The sequence below is a fragment of the Anguilla anguilla genome, chromosome 14 (genome assembly GCF_013347855.1).
Source record: "Anguilla anguilla isolate fAngAng1 chromosome 14, fAngAng1.pri, whole genome shotgun sequence".
NCBI classification, from domain to species: Eukaryota; Metazoa; Chordata; class Actinopteri; order Anguilliformes; family Anguillidae; genus Anguilla; species Anguilla anguilla.
This window is the reverse complement of record NC_049214.1, coordinates 5,431,436-5,450,419: the sequence shown is the minus strand read 5'-3', so window position 1 is coordinate 5,450,419 and position 18,984 is coordinate 5,431,436. Positions and strand designations below refer to the sequence as shown.

General features: G+C 46.4%; 1 protein-coding gene across 1 annotated transcript in view; it reads left to right on the top strand.

Annotated features, from left to right (window-relative positions):
• Nucleotides 1-4,372: 4,372 nt before the first annotated feature.
• Nucleotides 4,373-18,984, top strand: part of arrdc1b (arrestin domain containing 1b) — a 42,879-nt gene continuing 28,267 nt past the window's right edge. Inside the window, 1 exon segment of the mRNA XM_035392311.1 lies at nucleotides 4,373-4,794. Coding sequence (XP_035248202.1) covers nucleotides 4,677-4,794 — 118 coding nt within the window. The 5' untranslated portion in view covers nucleotides 4,373-4,676.

The window sequence follows — 18,984 nt, the reverse complement described above, 5'->3', positions numbered from 1 at the left end:
ATAACATTAAAAAACTGAAGAAACAAGTTGCCTATTGCCATTAAGATGAAGGTACAATACCTGCCTTACAGATGGTAGTTGAAAATGTAATGTAATGTAATGTAATGTAATGAACCCACTACCATCCAGATAATAAACAGATCTTTATCGATGTAGCCTTTCTACCATAAGGCTAGAATGACTGACTTTTTTGTTAATTGTAACTGGTTACATTTAGGCTGGAATAAATGCATCATTGTGATAAAGAAGGACAGAAGTGCGTCTCTGAAATCCTAAAGGCAGGCTATGTAGTTTTTTAGCCTTGCTATCACAGTCTTTGTATCCACACCCTCCCCAAACAAAAAAAAAGAGCACCATGCCCAGAAATGAAGCGAACATTTCAGAATAACAAATACAGGTAAAGAATTTAGTGCACAAATTTGGCAAAAAGAGCATAAAGACAGAGATTCCCAGCGCATCATAGATATGCCTTAGCATGGTTATTTAAAAAAATATTTTCAGGGTAAAAATCCTGCATAGTATGCCTTTAAATAACAATCCATGATTCTGGAATACTAATAAAATACCAAAAATCAGGTGCACAACCCCCCCCCCACCCCCACCCCCCCCAGGACCGGTGCACCCCTGGCCTACTAGCAACATCAGCTGCCCCTGCTGGTGGATAATGACATCACCGTTCCTCTTGGTTGTCCGGTGTACATAATTACAAAAATGGTGGGCCTAAAAAACCTACGTCAATCTTTCCAGTTCATGTGTCATTTGGACGTACTGACCACTTAATTGGATACAAGGCTAAGTATGCACAACACGTAACTATGTGCTTATTCGCGTTGGACATTATTACCCTTTATTAGCTGAAGTAGTAACTTTTCCATTGTCTTTTTGAATTGTATTGTTTTTTTTTGTTTTTTTTTTAAATATTAGATTTGAGTGGCTCTAATATGTCCAGTTGGGTTGCTCAGTGCTACTGAAGTTGGGTTGTGCTGGTGACAGGGCCTAGGCGCGCCGCCCAGCTGGTTCGCCTGACGGATAGAACGGACAGAGCTAAATGTAGAACTCTGAGAAAAATAATTGTCTCCCAGGCAACCATGCTTCCTTGTGTGCTGTGCACAGCCCTGTGACTTAACAGTCAGAAACACGGTTTCCGTGGCCCCAAGGGCTGTGACAGCGCTCCCCGTCCTGCGGAGCATCATCAAAGGCACACTGTGCACGATTCTCACCTTGAAAATATAATAACATAACCACGCTCAGTCATTACTATCATGCACCAGTTTGATTTATGCCTGCTGGGTGTCCACCAGCTGAAAGAAGCGCTCTCTGACTCATTTACAAAAACCGCAGCTCCAGTGCCTGTGTCACTGATGAATTACAACGTGCTGCTGTGAATTCTACACAGGCTGAAGATGCACCCCCCCCCCCCCCCCCCCTCTTCTGGTGCAGTGCCCCAGCCTAAGGCCCAGAAGCGTAAGGCTACGGTAGCTGGAGCGGCTTCAGCTGAAATAGCTAAACCATGAACTGACCACCTCTCAGCAGGTCGGGGGGGGTGGCACCAAGTCCAAGTGCTCTCTGGATCTCATGGTTTCATGGTTTGGGCCAGGACCCTTACAGTAGTCCCAGGGAAGGCAAATCTTAATGCTGCAGCATACAATAACATTCTAGACAAGTATGTGCCTCCCCAACAGTTTGGGGAAGGCCCTTTCCTGTTTCAGCATGACAATGCCTTACTGGCCCTGGTCCAGGTAAATTTGTCCCGCTTGGCAGAAGTGATTAAACCCTGCTTTTTACTGTTGATGTCACCACCCTGATATTAAAAATCATTGGGCGCTCAGGGGGAATGTGAGCCCCATGGCTGCTCCCTCAACTCCTTTCCAACTTTAGGCACCCCCAGACCACCACCCCCCCCCCCCCCCCCCCATACACATCAGCCCAGAAACACCGCCATTGTTGCCCTGGAAACAGAACGTGCCCATTCCTGAACATTGTCAACACAAAACACTGCAGCTCACATTATAGGAGGGCAATTGAACACAGGAAGACATGTGTGGTTCACGATGGGAGAGGCCGCTATTGACACTGTAACATCCTGTTGGCCCTTACATTAGGCAGCGTCATCAGCTATAGGTACGTCAGCGCAGTGCTTCTGTACTATAATAAACCTTGTCATAGTATTAATAAGAAAACAGATTTCCACCGAGGAGACCGTAAATATCAAGGTCAGATACACGTTTAGTTAATATGTGGGTTGATCCTCCCCAGATGTTTTAAATCATGGCATTTCTACCCCCAAACTCATCACTACCCTTCCATTGAGAGCGGACGGAACGCTGATGTCAGCAAAGCGCCCGTCTTCAAAAATGGGCGGGGCTGGCACACGTTGTCCATTTTCAGACAAGCCCTTTCCATCATGCAGTAATGTGCGCTTCCCGTAACGGAAAGGACACATGCTATCTGTCTGCTGGTACACAAACTACCTCCCCCCCCCCCCCCCCCCCCGCGATTGATACTGCGCCAGGCTCGCGCCGCGATTTTTCCGCCTGCAGAGAGGACAAATAATTATTAGCGTATGTATGACGAGATGCGGAGGCGGGAGATCGCCTTCCCAGTTCGGCACACGGAGTGACTCAGCGGACCCGTTGGTGGACGGCATCAGTGAATTTAATTTGTCCTTTAATTATCAAAATTGTCGTACACTTAGCTATAGTATTACTTTTTGTACGTCGCTTTGGATAAGAGCGTCTGCCAAATAAATGTAATGTAATGGAAAGCCAAGAACCTGTTCATTTGCCCCCAAGAACGCATGCCATCGATCAGGCCGATCATTGCCTTAATCGCGCAGATGAAACGACTTCCAGTTAGCCTCGTGTGCTGTACGATGCACGGAACAGGATCAATACGTTTTCATTGCACGCATCAAACACATCGATTTATTTGATCATCGCATCTACTTATAAAGGAGGACTTTTCAGTTTATTTTAAAATCGAAATTCATTTTGTAATGCATTTAGCCGACTGTGTTTCTGCTGGAGCTACTGGCGTGTAGATGTGCAATATCTCCATGTTATGAGAACGGTGTCCTGCGATGGGTTTGAGCCAACAACCCACAGGTGCAGGTATAAGTGCGGTGAACTCTAGGTAACTCTGTAGGACAGGGGTGTCCAATCTTACGCGAAAAGGGCTGATGTGGCTGCAGATTTTTGTTTAAGACTAGCACCAAGACACTTGATTCCACTTATGATTCCCACGTCTTATTTGAAGACCATGATTAGTTAATTTGAGTACTAAGTGTATTGGTGCTGGGATAAAAAAAATTAAATAAAAAAAACATCACACTCATCGGCTCTTTTCGGATAAGTTTGGCAACCCTGCTATAGGACAATGGTTCCCAACCTCGCTCCTGGACTACCCCTCTGTTTGCTGTATGGTTTTTAAACTAGGTGCTTTTCGTGTTCAGGTGGATTATTTAGCCACTTAAGCCACATTATGTATAAAAAAATTGCCATGAACACAAAAATTCCCATGTTCAGATTGCGCTTATTGTGCTATAGGCTACTGTAAAAAAATACATAAAAGAGGTAAGAGCTTTTTGGACCAGTTGAAAGATAGGTTAATCAGTCTCCTGAACACATTTTTAATTTTCTGAAATTTATTAACACAATGCAGGTTTGGCTCGTTATTATTTGTCTTGTCTTTGAATTCTTCATTAACTTCTAGATGATTAGAGTTAGTGCCCAGGTGTCCACACCTTAACCAATTTGAAGCCCATTGATTCACGTCCGTCTTTAATGCCATCAGTTAAAAATAATTAACCTTTCAATGGAATTTCTTGCAATGTAGCACAATTTGAACATGAGATTTTTATTCTTCATAGCTATTTCTGACATAATGTCGTTTAAGAGGGCAAGTGATGCCTCTAAACATGAAACGCATCTAATTAAGAAAAAATAGCAACTTGTTAAAATTCTGGGATTTCAATTGCGGTTGGAACGAAAACCAGCATACACATGGGTATTCCAGGTCCGTGGTTGTAACCACAGATCTCGGAGATGCCAAGCGCAAGACAAATATTGACTTTATCAGAAGGCACAAATGGGTCATAAAGGAAATGTATGCATGCATTATGGATGTCTTGACTAATACCTTTTTCGTACGTTGCGCGGACAACAGTAATGGGCTGGCTATTGTTGGGGCTCCGCTATTTCTTATGCTATAATTTAATGTTTTAAACAGAACCGACAGCAGGTGGCAGCGTCAGAACTTTCCACACTTGTTGCGGTTCCTCTTCCATTAATTAATCTCCAGGTCTTTGTGTCTCTCTCCCATTGTAATCGTGGTATTCACAAAATGACATATTTTTTTATTGATGTTTGCAAACAATTACTTAAGCGATGGACCCACACAATGCCGGTGAAATAAAAATTTGAAATAAGCCCTGCTTGAAGATTGGGGCTCGGATGTAACGAGGAAGGAAAGAAAGAAAGAAAGAAAGGAGGGAGGGACTCTCTAGCCAGCATTTACGATGACGTCATCGCCCCGGGCGCGGAGAAGTGGACGGTCACAGAGAGAGCGTGCTGCAGGTGGGACGACGTTATAGCGCCGCTTCGCTTCCACTAGCGAAGGATACGCCGTGGGTTTTTTAGGCTGCTTGGCATTTCGTTGTGTTGGACATACCAGGCAACATGGGGAAGCTGCAGGAATTCGAAATCACCTTCACCAACAACAAAGTGGTCTACAGTCCGGGCGAATCCATTTCGGGAATGGTTAAGATCACAAGTGGAACCCCCCTGCAATACAAAGGTGAGGAAAATACGTCCACTCCCCCAATATTTCTCATTATTAATGCCGCCCTTCGTTTTGCACCAGATCGGATTTTGTCTAGCCAGTTTCGGTGAGCGGTTCCAGAAAAAACAAAACAAAACGGATTTTGACGTTTTATTTATTAAATAGAATAATGTGTGACAATCAAAATCGATCAAATGTATTTGTGACATGTAGGCTACTATCATGTTAGTGATCTTTGACGAGGTTCTTGTGAACAGTAATGCTATATATTTATGTTTAATTTAACGATGTATGGTTTCCCTTGATTGTAACATGCTGACTGTAAGATAATATTCTTAATAGTCAACATTAATTAAAATAGCCCCAGATATTAAACATTCCATAACGTTGTCCTATGTTATGTTTTCCTTTGCGTCTTTCTTGTTTTTAATCTGGTTTACGTGCATGTATTCAGATAGTTTATTATGGTCGACCCATTTGCAATATTCGCATGGTGATACAGTACAGCCGTAGCGTTGAGTCGACCGACCACACGCCCAAATGCAACAGGTGTGCAGATTGTCTGGGTTATTGTTATAGGTCTAGGGCGGTGTGCGTTTTGAAAAACTGTTATCGTTTTACTAGGATTGTAACTAATCAGACTTAAAATATTACCGCATCATTCATTCTTTATTACCCGTGGAGATTTGACGCAACATAAACCTAAAATGTATCACGGGCAAGATTATATTGGATTTATAAGATTTGTAAAATCAATTGCCATTCACTTATCAATCGTTAACATTAAGTAAAAGATACAGAACTTTGGCAGTTAGAAACTAGGCCAAGGGACCTAACGATAACGAATAGGGGTGAACAGCAGCCTGTGGTTAATGTAGGTTAGGAAGGTAGCTATACACAGGTAAGAAAGCCTGTTCCTCGCGTTTCCATGGGGTTATACAAAGAGTCTATTGTTTCCTGTTTGTTTGCGTGGAAACTATCCAAACGAACCCGTGTGCATTTTCACGTAGGGTCGTCCGCAAACTAGGTAGGGTCGACAGTAGGGTAGACTTGTGGTCGATGCGCGAGAGCGCTGCGATACTTTTTCTTGAGGAGACAGCCCATGCATAGATTGCCTACCAGTATTACAGATGCGCAGCTGGGTGGCACCCCTTGTAACCAGATCCGAAGTTTCCCGGTGTTTGGCCATAACATGGCAGGAAACAGCCCTGTAATTGGATTTTTTTTTTATCCGAAGGTGTCCTGGCATTTCTTTACAAACTGTAAATAGTGCGCCAGTATCGCCGGTGATGGATTTTTCCTGACGTAGCACAACATCTCTTGCTGAGAGTAGTTTTGAGAGAGCGCGGCCAGCGAGCCAACTGTGTGAGGGATGAATTATGCCTCCCGTTAACTCCCCAGCATGGTAGAACACGGAATAATAACCCTTTTCAATATAATAATTCTTTCTTTTTTTTTCGCCTAATAAAATGCTCTACAGGGTAGCCTACATAATTTAAAAATCGGGCTGGTAGTAAAAGTACTGTGGAAAGGGATCGGAGACGGTAGGTTTCCGTTTGCGTTAAATCATTTTTTTTTCCCGGCAGATAGCCTCCTCAGTTAAAAATAAAAAAAAAGTGATCCTCCGTAACTGTGCATTTGTGAACACGGCATGGTTCTCAGGCCGTGTCTCGGAATTCCACCTTGAATAAACTGAGGTTAACCAAGTGACGCGTATTGTACGTTACAAGGCCGTTTGAGCGGACCGAAGACAAACTCTGCATTGAGATACGCACATTGTGTGGGTTGTAGCTTTTTAGGCCATGGAGAAACACAACTCAACCAACGACATCGACGCAAAATTCTGGTCATCGTGTATTCTCTAAAATATACGGTGGTGGAATATTTCGTTGGTTTTAACCTGTGGGGATAAACAAAACATTGAGTAAGAATGCACCCGCACAGTTTCAACTCCCCTAGTGATTTATTAACAAACAAACGTTTTTAGCTACGTGGTCTTCACCGGGTCTTTACACAGTTGTTTTTCCCCCCTCCACATGCTAAAAACCTTTAAATTTTTAAAATCTTGTACATGTGCATACTGCTGGATTTGCATGTTGATCTTTTGATGAGCAAAACCATGACACAAAAGCGGTATTGGTGCGAAGTTTTTAAAGGTAGTTTTTATTTTTAATGCGCTTATTTTTAACTGACATGGCAAACCAGGGTTCCTCAAACTCCGTCATGCAGCTCCCTGTGTATTTCACTTATAAGTTCATAAAACTGTAACCTATAATTCCATAAACGTAAAAACAATCAAACCTCTTTCTGGAGGAATCGTTTGCCATGTAACACCACCTTAAATGAAAACATTAGTCGATCAATTAAAAGTCCTGGGACATTAATTCATGGTAGTCATAGCTGTTTCTAGCGCAATGCTGCATGAAAAGGGTGGACTATCACAGAATAGACCTTAAATGTGTCTAATTATGAATGGTTAGCAGCTTGTTACAACCAGGGACTGAAATTGTGGCAGGAATTAAAAACCAACATCCCCTAGGACTGAGCCTGAGAGCCCCTGCTGTAAACAACTGCAAGTACCAAAGTCCCCTGAGGTGTGTAGAGGCACACCTTCTGTAAGTTTACTGTGGGTGAAGGAGGCCCTTTTGTACGCTTCTCCTGAATGTAGCTTTGAGTCAGGAGATCTGGCTGCAACATCAGAGTTTAACTTAAGTGTAAACAGGACAGGAAAAAAAAAACCAACGCCCATGGCCAAATTCAGCGACGGGCGAAAAAACCACGCTTGGAGTTGATGTCTGTTCCATGACTGTGAAGGGTTGGGGATGGATGACGCAGAGAGAAATCTAATTGGCTGGAGGAGGTTTCAAGTGTCAGATTTGTGTCATGTGTTATTAGGTCAAAGGTCATACGAGAATTTAATAAAGTTAAATGATATACACAAACAGTGATGAAACCAACAATAAATTATCATCATGCTGCAAATATACTCTGTCCACCACGTCAGCATCGTGTGTTCAACTTGTACCCAGACAGACAAACATGTCGGAATACACAGCTTGCCGGACAGACCGGAACAGAAGAACAGTCTTTCTTTTGAGAAATTGTTAATCAGGTGACTAAAAATAGGTACCCCAGCTCTGACCCTGCTGTTTTTTTTAAAGGTTCTCATTACTGATTAACCTGGCCATTGTATGTTACACTTTGCACAGAGGAGAAGATGATGATGATGATGATGATGACCCTTTGTGGTCAGAGGCCCCAATGTGCATGCAGACATTTATTGGCCACACTGACATTCCGTGAATGTATGCGTGTGTGAACAGATGGAACCATGGGGGGGGGGGGGGGGGGGGGGTGCATGCTTGAATTGTGTTGCCACTGACTGCTTTGGATGGCAAGTGTTTTGGGCACATTTGGAGACCACAGACCAGTAGGCGCACCCATTCTCTGGAACTCTTGCAGCCAGCCACTGCTTCCTTCAGCTCCATGTCCAGAGCTCTGCAGATGATGTTGCTGGTACAGGCTGGCAGAAAGGGGCAGGTCGACCAGAGGGGGCGGCGGCGTTGTTCTTGAACATGAACGCCATGACTGGCCTCCATGTGCAGTGTGACATATTCACTTGAGCCGCTTTTCCACCGCATGGTACCGGCTCGGCTCGACTCGACTCTACTCGACTTTTTTGGTTTTCCATCGGGCGAAAGTTGTGGATAGTACCTGGTACCTGGTACTTTTTTGGTATCACCTCCGTCGAGGTTCCAAGCGAGCTGAGGCGATACCAAAAGGTGACGTGAAAACACTGCAGACCACTGATTGGTCAGAGCAACGCGTTTCATGCGGCGTCGCCAAGGACGACCGGCTACATTGATGGGGGTAGGGGTACTGTCTGCAGTGGAAAATGAAGTACCTGGTACCAAAAGCGAGTAGAGTCGTGTCGAGCTGAGCCATTACCATGCGGTGGAAAAGCAGCGTTTGTTTTCTAACAGGATACCATTGTGCTCCTCTCAGTCTGAAAATTGTATTAGCTTGGTACATATAACCAAAAAAAACAACGGGTATTTCATGCAGCGATTTTTCTGAAAAGTAAAAACTGGTAAGTACATAGGAAAAAAGATTAAGGACCAAAACACTGTGTTGACGTGCTAACCTGGCTAACCTGAGAGTAATCTATTCAGCTGATAAACAAAGCGTTCAAGGTCCATTAATAAAGCAAGAGGACAGGATGAGAGAAAGCCATTGGTCTTTACCCATTTCATGTCCTCCACAGGCACTTGGTGACACTCTGTCGAAGGTATACAACTGAACATAACCAATAAACAGACAAATGTGTTTATCCTTTATTATTAATATGTTTGGGTCTGGAGAACAGTGATTAATGAGAGGGAGAGCTTTGCCATTTGCGGTTTTCACCCGCAGAGAAATTAGGGGGAGCCTGAGGAAGCAGATGAGATTAAACCTCTGGACAGACCTTGAAAGAAAAACTCAAGTACTTCTACTCCAGTACCATTAAGCCAGAGATTTGCATGTTAGGTCTATTCAGAGCATTTGGTAAAGGGAAAGAGAAGATGGTTGATATTTGCCTATTGCAAAGGTTGACATTTTAATTTCTCTTCACTAGGGGGACGTTGTCTGCTCGTCACGCAATCATTGACTTAAAGGAACTAACATAAAGCCTGTGTCTTGAAAAATTCACATATTTAAGGAAGCATGAAGTTCCAGAGTTTCATGACGTTTGGGATTTGTTTCTGGAATGTTTTTGCAAAGCAGTGACCTTGTAGAAGCACTCAATGGGTAAAAGTAGCCAAATTGGTTGACAGTGTAACTGAAGATTGGCTAGCTTAATTTAAACACTGCATAATTGTCGTTGCTTTGTGAGGATATGTTTAGCCTGTGTGTTACTGGCGTTTGTGGAGTGGGGAGACAATGCACTTGTTGCTAGAATGCTTGGGGACAAAAAAAGTATCTTTTAAAATGAAAATGGCTGTCCCTGCTTCCATGAAAAGGGTGAGGGGAGGGTGAGCTGGTGGAACAAACCAGGGTGTGCGCATATCAGACCCAGGCAACGTGGGGACCTTCAGCCTTGAATGCGATCAAAATCAGATTTTTCTGTGCACGTTGCCATACGCTTTCTTTTTCTGGCTCGATGTGCCAGCTTGTTTGGGGTTGCTTCCTTTTTTTTTTTTTTTCCCCTCTTTTTCTTTTGCAGATGACAAGCACTTTCAATTAAATTTGCACAAGGCGAGCAGCATTCCGTGGCCGGCTTAATTTCCTTTGGGAAATCGATCCTTAAAGAGCAAGGTGGAGCCTGGCTGCCATTAAATTAAAATCAGTCTGGGAATCTATATTCCTGGATATTCTAGTTCTGCAGAGATGTATTGAAAGACTGCAGTGGCCAATTATGTGATGTTGAATTGTTGGGTGGGGGGTTCTGTATACTGTAATTGTACATACTTGTAGTGTTCAGTGCATTAGTTAATGTATATGGCTGTACGGGTTCTTGCACAGTTGGATAGTCTGGAATGCTGCTGGTCTGTTTTTTTTCCCCTGTGTAGTTTATTTGATACATCATGCTCAGCAAGGGCAAATGAGATAATCCTTCCTAAGTGCCAGGGGTTCAGTTCCGCATTCTTCAGGGCCAGAAGCGGACATCTCAGACAGGCCAAATCTGACTAAGTGTATTGGGGGGGGGTTAGGTAGGTCCGCTACGAAATTTGTACAACAGCCGCGGCGCAAATCAAGAGATACAGTTAGCCCACCGAGCGAAAGACCAAGGTCCCCGGTTACCACGGCTCATGCTTATATTGCTTCTCTGCGGGTGATGTGACGTCCCAGTCTGTAGTCAATGTCGATGTACGAGCTTGCATTTGTGAACACCACTGCATTATCCGGTAGTGGGAAACACTTACAGCTCTCAGACTTAGTTTTACACCTTAGCTTGTATCATGTAACCAGAATTATTTGTGTTTAAATCCCTAAGTCAGATATAGAAGTGGCTCCCATGGAAATGTGACTCATCGTGGGTCATTTTTTCCATCTTGGAAAAGTGACCCCACGGATAAAATGTTTTTTTTTTTTTTTTTTTTTTTTTTCAATTTCATAATAACCTACAATGATTTTTTATGATATGGAATTTGACCCCAAGCCCAAATACCTAGATAACAACACAAGGGTCGTTTTTCCATGGGGGGGGGTCACTTTTCTGTCCTACGAAAACAACCTGAGGTCGGTTTTACATACAGACAGTTGACTCTCAGGTCAGTTTTCCATGGGGTCGGATTTCTATAGGACACCTGTCGTGACACGGCTGCTGTTCTCTCTGGCATAGTGTCACGTTTAAGCAGCTTCAGTGAATATCTGTGGAGGGCAAAATGGAAAATGAATGGTACGGTGTGTAAATTACCTTGGATGATGAGAGCAGCTTTTGAGCAAATAATTAATGAAGCATGCTATTAAACAGACCTGGTTCCCTACGTCCGTGACTGGGAAAAACGTGGATGGACTGAGAGAATGCGTTGGCCTGCACGCACGCACGCTCGCGCGCACACACACACGCATGCATGCGCACATACGCACGCACGCACGCACACACGCACACGCGCACACACACACACACAGTCTTCTGTATATTATTCACCCAGGTGCTGATCACAATTTTTTACTAATGGTTAAAGGGGTCCATTGAAGTTCTTATCAATTGCTGCACATCAGGAGGCAAAGAGCTATTTATTTATTTGTTTATTTATTTGCCTGATTCAGACAGATCACCCACTTTTCATTTTACACTGCTATTGAGCCACGAACATCAAGATCAAAACATCAAGGGCCCACGGGTCTCCAGATTCAGTGTGTGTGTGTGTGTGTGTGTGTGTGTGTGTGTGCGCGCGAGCGTGTGTGTGTGTGTGTGTGTGTCTGTGTTTGTATTGCTTTCAGGCTGGTGATTGACAGTGGTTCGGGCTCTCGTGTTTGCAGAGGGTTTAGTGCTGTGGGAGTTACAGGTTAATGGAATTTCAGGGACGAGAGTCCTTAAGACAAGCAGGGGTCAGAGGGCAGTGGGGAGCTTGCTGGTAGGATGAATCAGGCCCTGGGCTGACAGAGTGTGACCCCACCCTGGCTTGGTTTCAACAAAGGACATTTTTGTGGGTTATTACAGGAGGGCAATAAAAAGGGGAAGTGGCTAGCACACTAAGGGCCCTGTCTGTGTTTTTACAAATCGGTGAGTCAATCCATGGTCACGTAGTAATGCTTAGCATGATGCATACACGAATATCTTTGAATGAATATATTTTATTTCAGTATATTTTCCAAGCTCTTCCATTTCTGTGAGGGCACACTGAGAATAAACTTTGCGCAGGGGGCAGAGTGGCTGATGCTCCCCTATCTGGAGAAGCCCAAAAGCGGGTGGAGGCTTTCGGTGGGGGGGGAAGCACCGCAGAAAAGGCACATGCTCTCCTCTGAAACGTGACTTCAAGCCCGCTGCTTTTTTTTTTTTTTTTTTTTTTAATGCCCCAGTCCACAAGCTGAGCGTGCACAGGCATGAGTCAGAGGAGGACATTTCATGTACAGCTTTAGCGAGCAGATTGTGGGGCCCTCTCTAACTGTGTCGCCCTGTGGGGCTTCAGACCACAGCTGGCACCGGCACCGGCACCGGTGGGGTACAGGTTCGGTTCCGGGCCGTGTGGCCTGTCGGTTACTGCAGGAGCCAGTGCCTTAATAGGATTACCCCCCCCCCCCCCCCCCGAGCCACTTCCTTTTCGGCCTCCTAGATTTATTAACGCCGAATGCCTAACTTAAGCATTTTAGACGGGCGACTGTTTAACTCCCCTGCCGAGCTGCAGGAAGACGTCCATAAATCCGGCGACCTGAGCGTAACCGTCCTTTGCGGACTCAACGGGCCGATGAGGTCGTCCATCGCTCCCTGCGGCGGTGACGGTCGATCACGTGGGTTTCTCCTCTCGGTCTCTGGGGCTTTGGGTGGCGCAACGGCGACGGCAACTTGATCCCTGGAGCAGATAAATGCAGAAGCTTGTCTTTTTTTTTTTTTTTTTTGTATTTTTTAAATAATTTAAAAAAAAAGTATTTTTATAATAAAAAATAATAAAAATGCTTACCCTCCCAGTCACGTTTGCAGAGCTGTGCAGTTACTGCTCCCCTGACAGAAAGCATCTGGTGCAGGCAGACTGCGGGGTGGGGGGGGGGCGGGTGAGGGGGGTAAGGGGTGGGGGCTTGTTCACACAAGGCTCTTTAGGTTAGAGAACAGAAGGACAGTAATGACCAGCCCCGGGCGTGTGGTGTGTATTTGCTCACACGCGCTTGTGCAACGCAGGACCTGAGCCTGAGGCGTACTGCAGACGAGAAAGACGAGCAGCAAGCCTGTCGCCTGCGCTGCGGAGACTGGCTATCAGCCTGGGCCTAACCTTTGCTCGTTCATTCTAGAATATTTTACATTTAGCCATTTAGCAGAGGCTGCTGTCCAGAGTCACTCGCATGAGTGCATGCAAAAAAAAGTTTCATCAACAAAGAACTGATACTCAGTCATTAGGCTCACAGCTGATGGGAGCGGCTCATGCAAAACTTACTTAGAATGAGTAAATATGAAATCTTACAACATGTAGGTTGTGCACAGAATACGAGTATGTTCTTCCTCCGTACATGCGTTCACTGATGTAGTCCATTTCCCTTCCTTTCACAACATCAAGGCTGCGTTTGTAACGGAAGGAACTTGTATCGCAAGTTGCATCTCATGAGAGATCACAGTTGCGTACTTGCTTGTTGAAGTACGGACACTTTTAGGGTTCTCTCAGTGCGTCCCAGGATTACGCTACTCTGTCGTTTCAGGTTACAGAGCCAGTTCGCTGTGCCTGCCGGCTCGTTCGTCTGCTGTCGTTTGACGGTGAGCAAAATCGCTGAAGGCAGGATCTGAAGCGCTCTGAAATAATCGAAAAAGACAACTTCAAAATCCACCGCTAATCGCAAATAACGTGACCTTTCTTCAGCTCAGTTCCTGAGATCCAGGTTGCTGTATTAATAAAGTTCAGAGCCTGAACTGACAGAATTGATTTTGTGAAGTGTCCTGGATGAGATGGGGGGTCACAGCTTTTGTCAGGTTTAGCCCAGGGGTGCATCAAAGAATCACCCTGGGAGTAACTGAAGGAGAAAATCATGTGTGGATCTTGTGGGGGGGGGGGGGGGGGATATGACAAATCAAAACACACTTGAAATTGTGATTGTGAACCGGGGGGGGGGGGGGGGGGGGGATAGCAGTCTTGGATGGGGAGAGGAGGTGTGTGGGTGGATTGTGATTGCAGACCCTGGGTTTGAATCCAGGCGCTTGGCTCAATACATCTGACCCTCCCCCCCCCCCCCCCCCCCCAATCAATTCCGCTGGTTTAGGCTCAGTATTAAAAGAAACATCTAGAAGAAGCAGGTGGGAGGGTTTTATTTTTATTGCCTAATGTAATGTTGCATTGCATCAGGAAGCAAGCGCATTGCCAGTGTGTGCTAATGGCTCTCCCATTTCAGGAAATTGGACTGTCTGCTGGGGTGGGGTGGGGTGGGGTGGGGGGAGAGGGTGAGGTTCAGTGTCAACAATTGGAAACTCAAATGGCGTTAGTGTGTGTGTGTGTGTGTGTGTGTGTGTGTGAGAGAGAGTGAGCACAAGTTCCTGCTAGCAGAAGCAGAGGCTGAATCCCTCATGAAGATTCCAGCCGCACACCTTCTTATCCCTTTGCCGTATGTTTGTTGAACAGCAAACAGCCTTGCTGACTGAGCCGTGTGATGCAGTGCTGGCAGGCTTGAAGTCTCTGACACGTGTGACTGTGTGTGCATGCGTGCATTACGTGTTTGCGTGTGCACACGATTCATGCGTTTGCTTTCATAGTTTTGTCCTCTAAGCAAGTAACAGTCAGTTATCATCTCTCTGTCTGTCTATCAGTGTGGGTCATCGAAGCCTTCTTCTGCCTAAACTACCCGTATGTAACGGCTGAGCGTGTTGTGTGAGCCACGAAGACTGCACCGAGGGTGCTACTGCAGTCTCCTGCAGTGACTGAGTGAAAGTGCATCATCATGACTGAGAGTCCCTGTTAACTTTGCAGAGTGAGCACCATAATGAACGGCAATGCGGCCTGGAAGAGAGGTGTGCCCGTGCTTCTCCATTCCGGAAGCGAGGAATCTGCTGGAAGGAAGCCCGAATGGAAATGATTAGAAATGTAGGCTAATTGTGCATATTAATATAAAGGCACTGTGTAGTTAGTGACTGCAGTGAGCTGTAAGCCAGGCATTGGTGGAGATCACAGGGGGTTTCTCGTCCCAGAGGGGTTTCCCTACCACCTCACTGAGGAAGGGCTTTGTTGAAGTCCCGGTTTCGATAGGCAGCCCAGTGTCACATGACCTAGGCCTGAACAAAATTCGCTCACTGGGAAATTTACCTGGAAGGTCAAACGTTTCCTCCTGTGGGGCTTCAGTAGCTCTCTGGCCCCTTTACAGCTGATCCGGGTTCAGCTGAACGAATCCTTAATCCTAATCTAGCCATGTACTGTTAAAAGACCAATATTGACCCAAGATCGGTTTTTCAGGGGGAGAATCTATCTGCGTCCCCTCAGTACAAGGCTTTGGTCATCCCTTCTTTGCAGCATAAGTCGAAACGCAATTATTGGAATCTGTTGTGGATTTTATGGGGAGCCATCTTAGTGCTTCGCCCTCTCCAGAAACGTTGACCCTGGTGATTGTTTTCTGCTGCTGTTGTTGCCAGAAGCCCCATAGATAATGCATTCTGCTGTGTTACCCTTGAAATAACGGGGAGGGTGAGTGACAGTATTAAGAGATCCGTGTTCCCCCGGTGCTTCTGCTCGGGGGTGGGGGGGGGGGGGGGGGGGGGGGGGGCGTCGGGGAGTGGGCCTTCTGGCCCGTACTGTGTGGCCCTGGTCCAGACTGCTGCATTCTCCTGTGGAACACAGGTGCGCAGTGAAGTGTGTTACCACGGATTCTTTCGCCAAATACTCTGCTAGGCTTCGGCAGTAGGGACACAGAGCTTGAGCTCAATGTTAATGATACTGAGCTGAGCTTCTGGTGGGTCAATAGAATCTATGGTATAACCTTTATTTTACCAGATAAGCCAACCAAGATCTCTGTTCTCTTCAACGGTGGAGACCTAGGGAATTAAAAGTGGGTAGGGATTGCAAGGGAGTGTAGACAAGATAGTAGGTGGGCAGATGTAAATCAGATCAAATCAAATACATTTTATTTGTTTAGTGCTTTTTTTTTTTTTTACTGAAAACTGTCACAAAGACGCTTTACAGTGTAGCAGAAAAAGGTCAGGAAAAAGTGCAAAAAATGTAGAGAGACAGTTCTGTGGGAATTTGAGCAGAACGCTGTGGTTTACACCACTGCTCTTTTGAAGGATGCCATGGGATCTTTACGGAGTGCAGTAAATCAGAATGTATCTTTGGAAGGACAGCACCTCCTACGGCACAGTGCCCCCATCACTGTGCTGGGGCATTGGGTTTCATTGTGGCTGAGAGAGAAGAGCGCCCCCTGCTGTCTCTTCCCCAAATCTTTGTACAGTACTAATTCCGGTTTCCCAGGTGGTACTAACCCAGCCCACGCCCAGCAGTGTGGCACGAGAAGGGCACCAGGGCGGTTTGGCTGCTGGCCAGTCAAACCTCCCCTCCGTCTTGGCCACCTTCCCTTCGAGAGCTTTGCTGCTATCAATCAGGGGAGAGGGGCCTGGAAGCGGTCCTCTTCCCTGTCTGACCTGAACTAGCCGGTCCTTGATTAGCTCGTAGTTTTGTCCGGATGGAAGAGGCCCGTGATATAGGCCTCAGCATGTAAGAGAAGACAGCCCTCCCAGGGGCCGAAATCGACCGGCCGCCTCCATTTGTCTCGAGTGCTCTCCGTGTGAAGGAAAGGAAGTGCTAATGGAGTCTGGAGATAAAAAAAAAACAAGGTGTGGCCAGTAAAGCAGATACCTGCCATTTTGTTCCCCCCCCCCCTCCTCTTGAGTGAATTATGAAACCATCCTGCTACTGAGGAGGGAGCGGCGCCATTCAGGGGCGGCAGCTCCACCAGTCACCAGTCTCATTCATTACCTCCTTATCGCGGTCCGGTGGTAAAAGGGACGGGTACCGTTATCAGCCTGTGGGGGGGAACCGTTCGTTTACGGAGTCCCCCCTTTGAGAAGCGGCACCATTTCTCGGGGCTGTGTAGCGGCGCAGTCTAGATTTAAAAACCGATCAGTCCAGTTACGATTTTTCTGCATTGAGGGCCGACCCGGTTGTTCCTGTTGGCTACTCGGAACCTTGAGAAGCCTTCTGAAGAGAACCTCCCACAGTGCTGGCTACTCAGCTTCCCCCCCCCCCCCCTCTTCAGATGTAATCACAAACACACAATGTGTGCTGTTTTTTTTTTTTCTTCTCCCTTTTCCCTTTTTTTCTTCTTATTTGAGGGGCTTCACGGGATCTGAGGGACAGTGTTTGAGCAGCTGTGCCGTCAGCCCTGAAGGCCAGAGTTCACCGTACAGCATATGCGCGCGAGAGAACGAGAGAGAGAGAGAGGTGGAGGTGTGGGGACTGGAGACGGAACGGAGGGGGAGAGGGAGCGAGACAGAGAGGGAGAAAGGGAGGGAGGGGGTGCGATGGGATGGGTGTGGGGGAGGACACTGTGAAGGGGAGTCAGGAATGCTAGGCATTCCTCGGGACACTGACCTCACCGTCTCCGGCACTACCCTAATGAGAGATTTGGCGAGAAACAGGCCTGTTGCATGATGTGTGATTTCCCTACCCTCTCATCTGACTGACCCCTGGGTTACTTAGGGCAAATCGCCCCCCCCCCCACCCCCCCGTTTGCCATCTCGGTTTTATCCTGTTTAGGAAATCGTGCGGTGGAACTCAGGTTGCTGCTGTAACCTCCATTGCAGTCGGAGGCAGGTGAGGGGAAGGGTCGCCAGGTGCCCGGTGGGACGGAGGTACCTGTGCCCGTATCGCTGGCAGCCCTCGGCCATCCGCCCTTCTCTGGTCACAACCCTCCCCCAGCCTGGGTCACCTGCCTCCCAGCCCTGACAAAAAGAGCCTTTTCCCATCTTTTGGAGGAAAAGGGAAGTGAGTTTGGTTGACAGTGTACAAGGCCTCTCTGTCTGCCTCCCAGTGACCTGTGTCAGGCAGGTGGTGCTGTAGGAGGCACTGAACAAGCGGAGTTCCCCGGTGTCTCTGGTCGACCGTAGAACAGTGAATCTCATTGTTCCTCATGCGCCGATGGGAAGTTTTCGGTCCGCCTGCAGTGATGTGGTAAACACGCTGACCCTTTTGCCTCTTGTGATTGTATCCCCTTGTTTTCGGAAGAATTTACCGCAACAAAGAAGGAAATCTAGACATCACAGTAATTGCACATCACTGTTCTTCACCCCACTGATGCATCATGATCTTCTGTAGGCGGGGCTCCAGTTGGAGGCAGTGATTAGGTCCACCTCATTGTTGGATCTGTAATGATGCTGGTAATTACTTACTAGAATCAATCAGATTGCATGAAACTGTCTCAAAAACTCTAGCTTCCCCTTCTGGATGTTCTGGAGATGGAACGTCTTGGGGTTGAGGCTTGGTGAGCGTGCTGCACTTAGCAGGATTCTCTTGGCATTCAAGTCACCGTAGAGCTCATTTTCTGCCAATTTCTTCCATGACATGTGATTCAGCAGTAGCTAAGCAACAATATAGAGGGGAAAAATTGAGTTAAGTCTGCTTGGGTCAAGTTAACATTCAGAGCACTCTCCTTGGAAATAAGATGTCGATCTCAATGTGATGTTTTTGTAGGGGGGGAAAAGATTTAGTCAGCAGCAATATGTTGAGTGAATAATGGGCTTATTATGACATTGTTTAGGTGGGGCAGGGGGATTGCTCTTCATGAATGTTTTTCAGTCCTTTCCACTTACCCATCAATTGTAGTTGTCATTTCTTTTGGCACGTTTTTGTTCTTTTTCGAGAGACTATTAGGAGTGGCGTTTGCGAGGAAGCCTGAAGTTGGGGGGGGGGGAAGGGAGGGAGGTGGTGGCAGCATGGTATCTGATAATCAAGGACCTGGAGAGATGTCCTCTCTGGGCACAGGGGGGGGGTGGGGGAGCATCGTGAACCTAGATCCCAAATATGAAGGCTGAAGGGGTTGTGGACAAACTCTGGGGGGGCCCATCTTTGATGTTAAACACAGTATGTATAATTCAGTTACAGT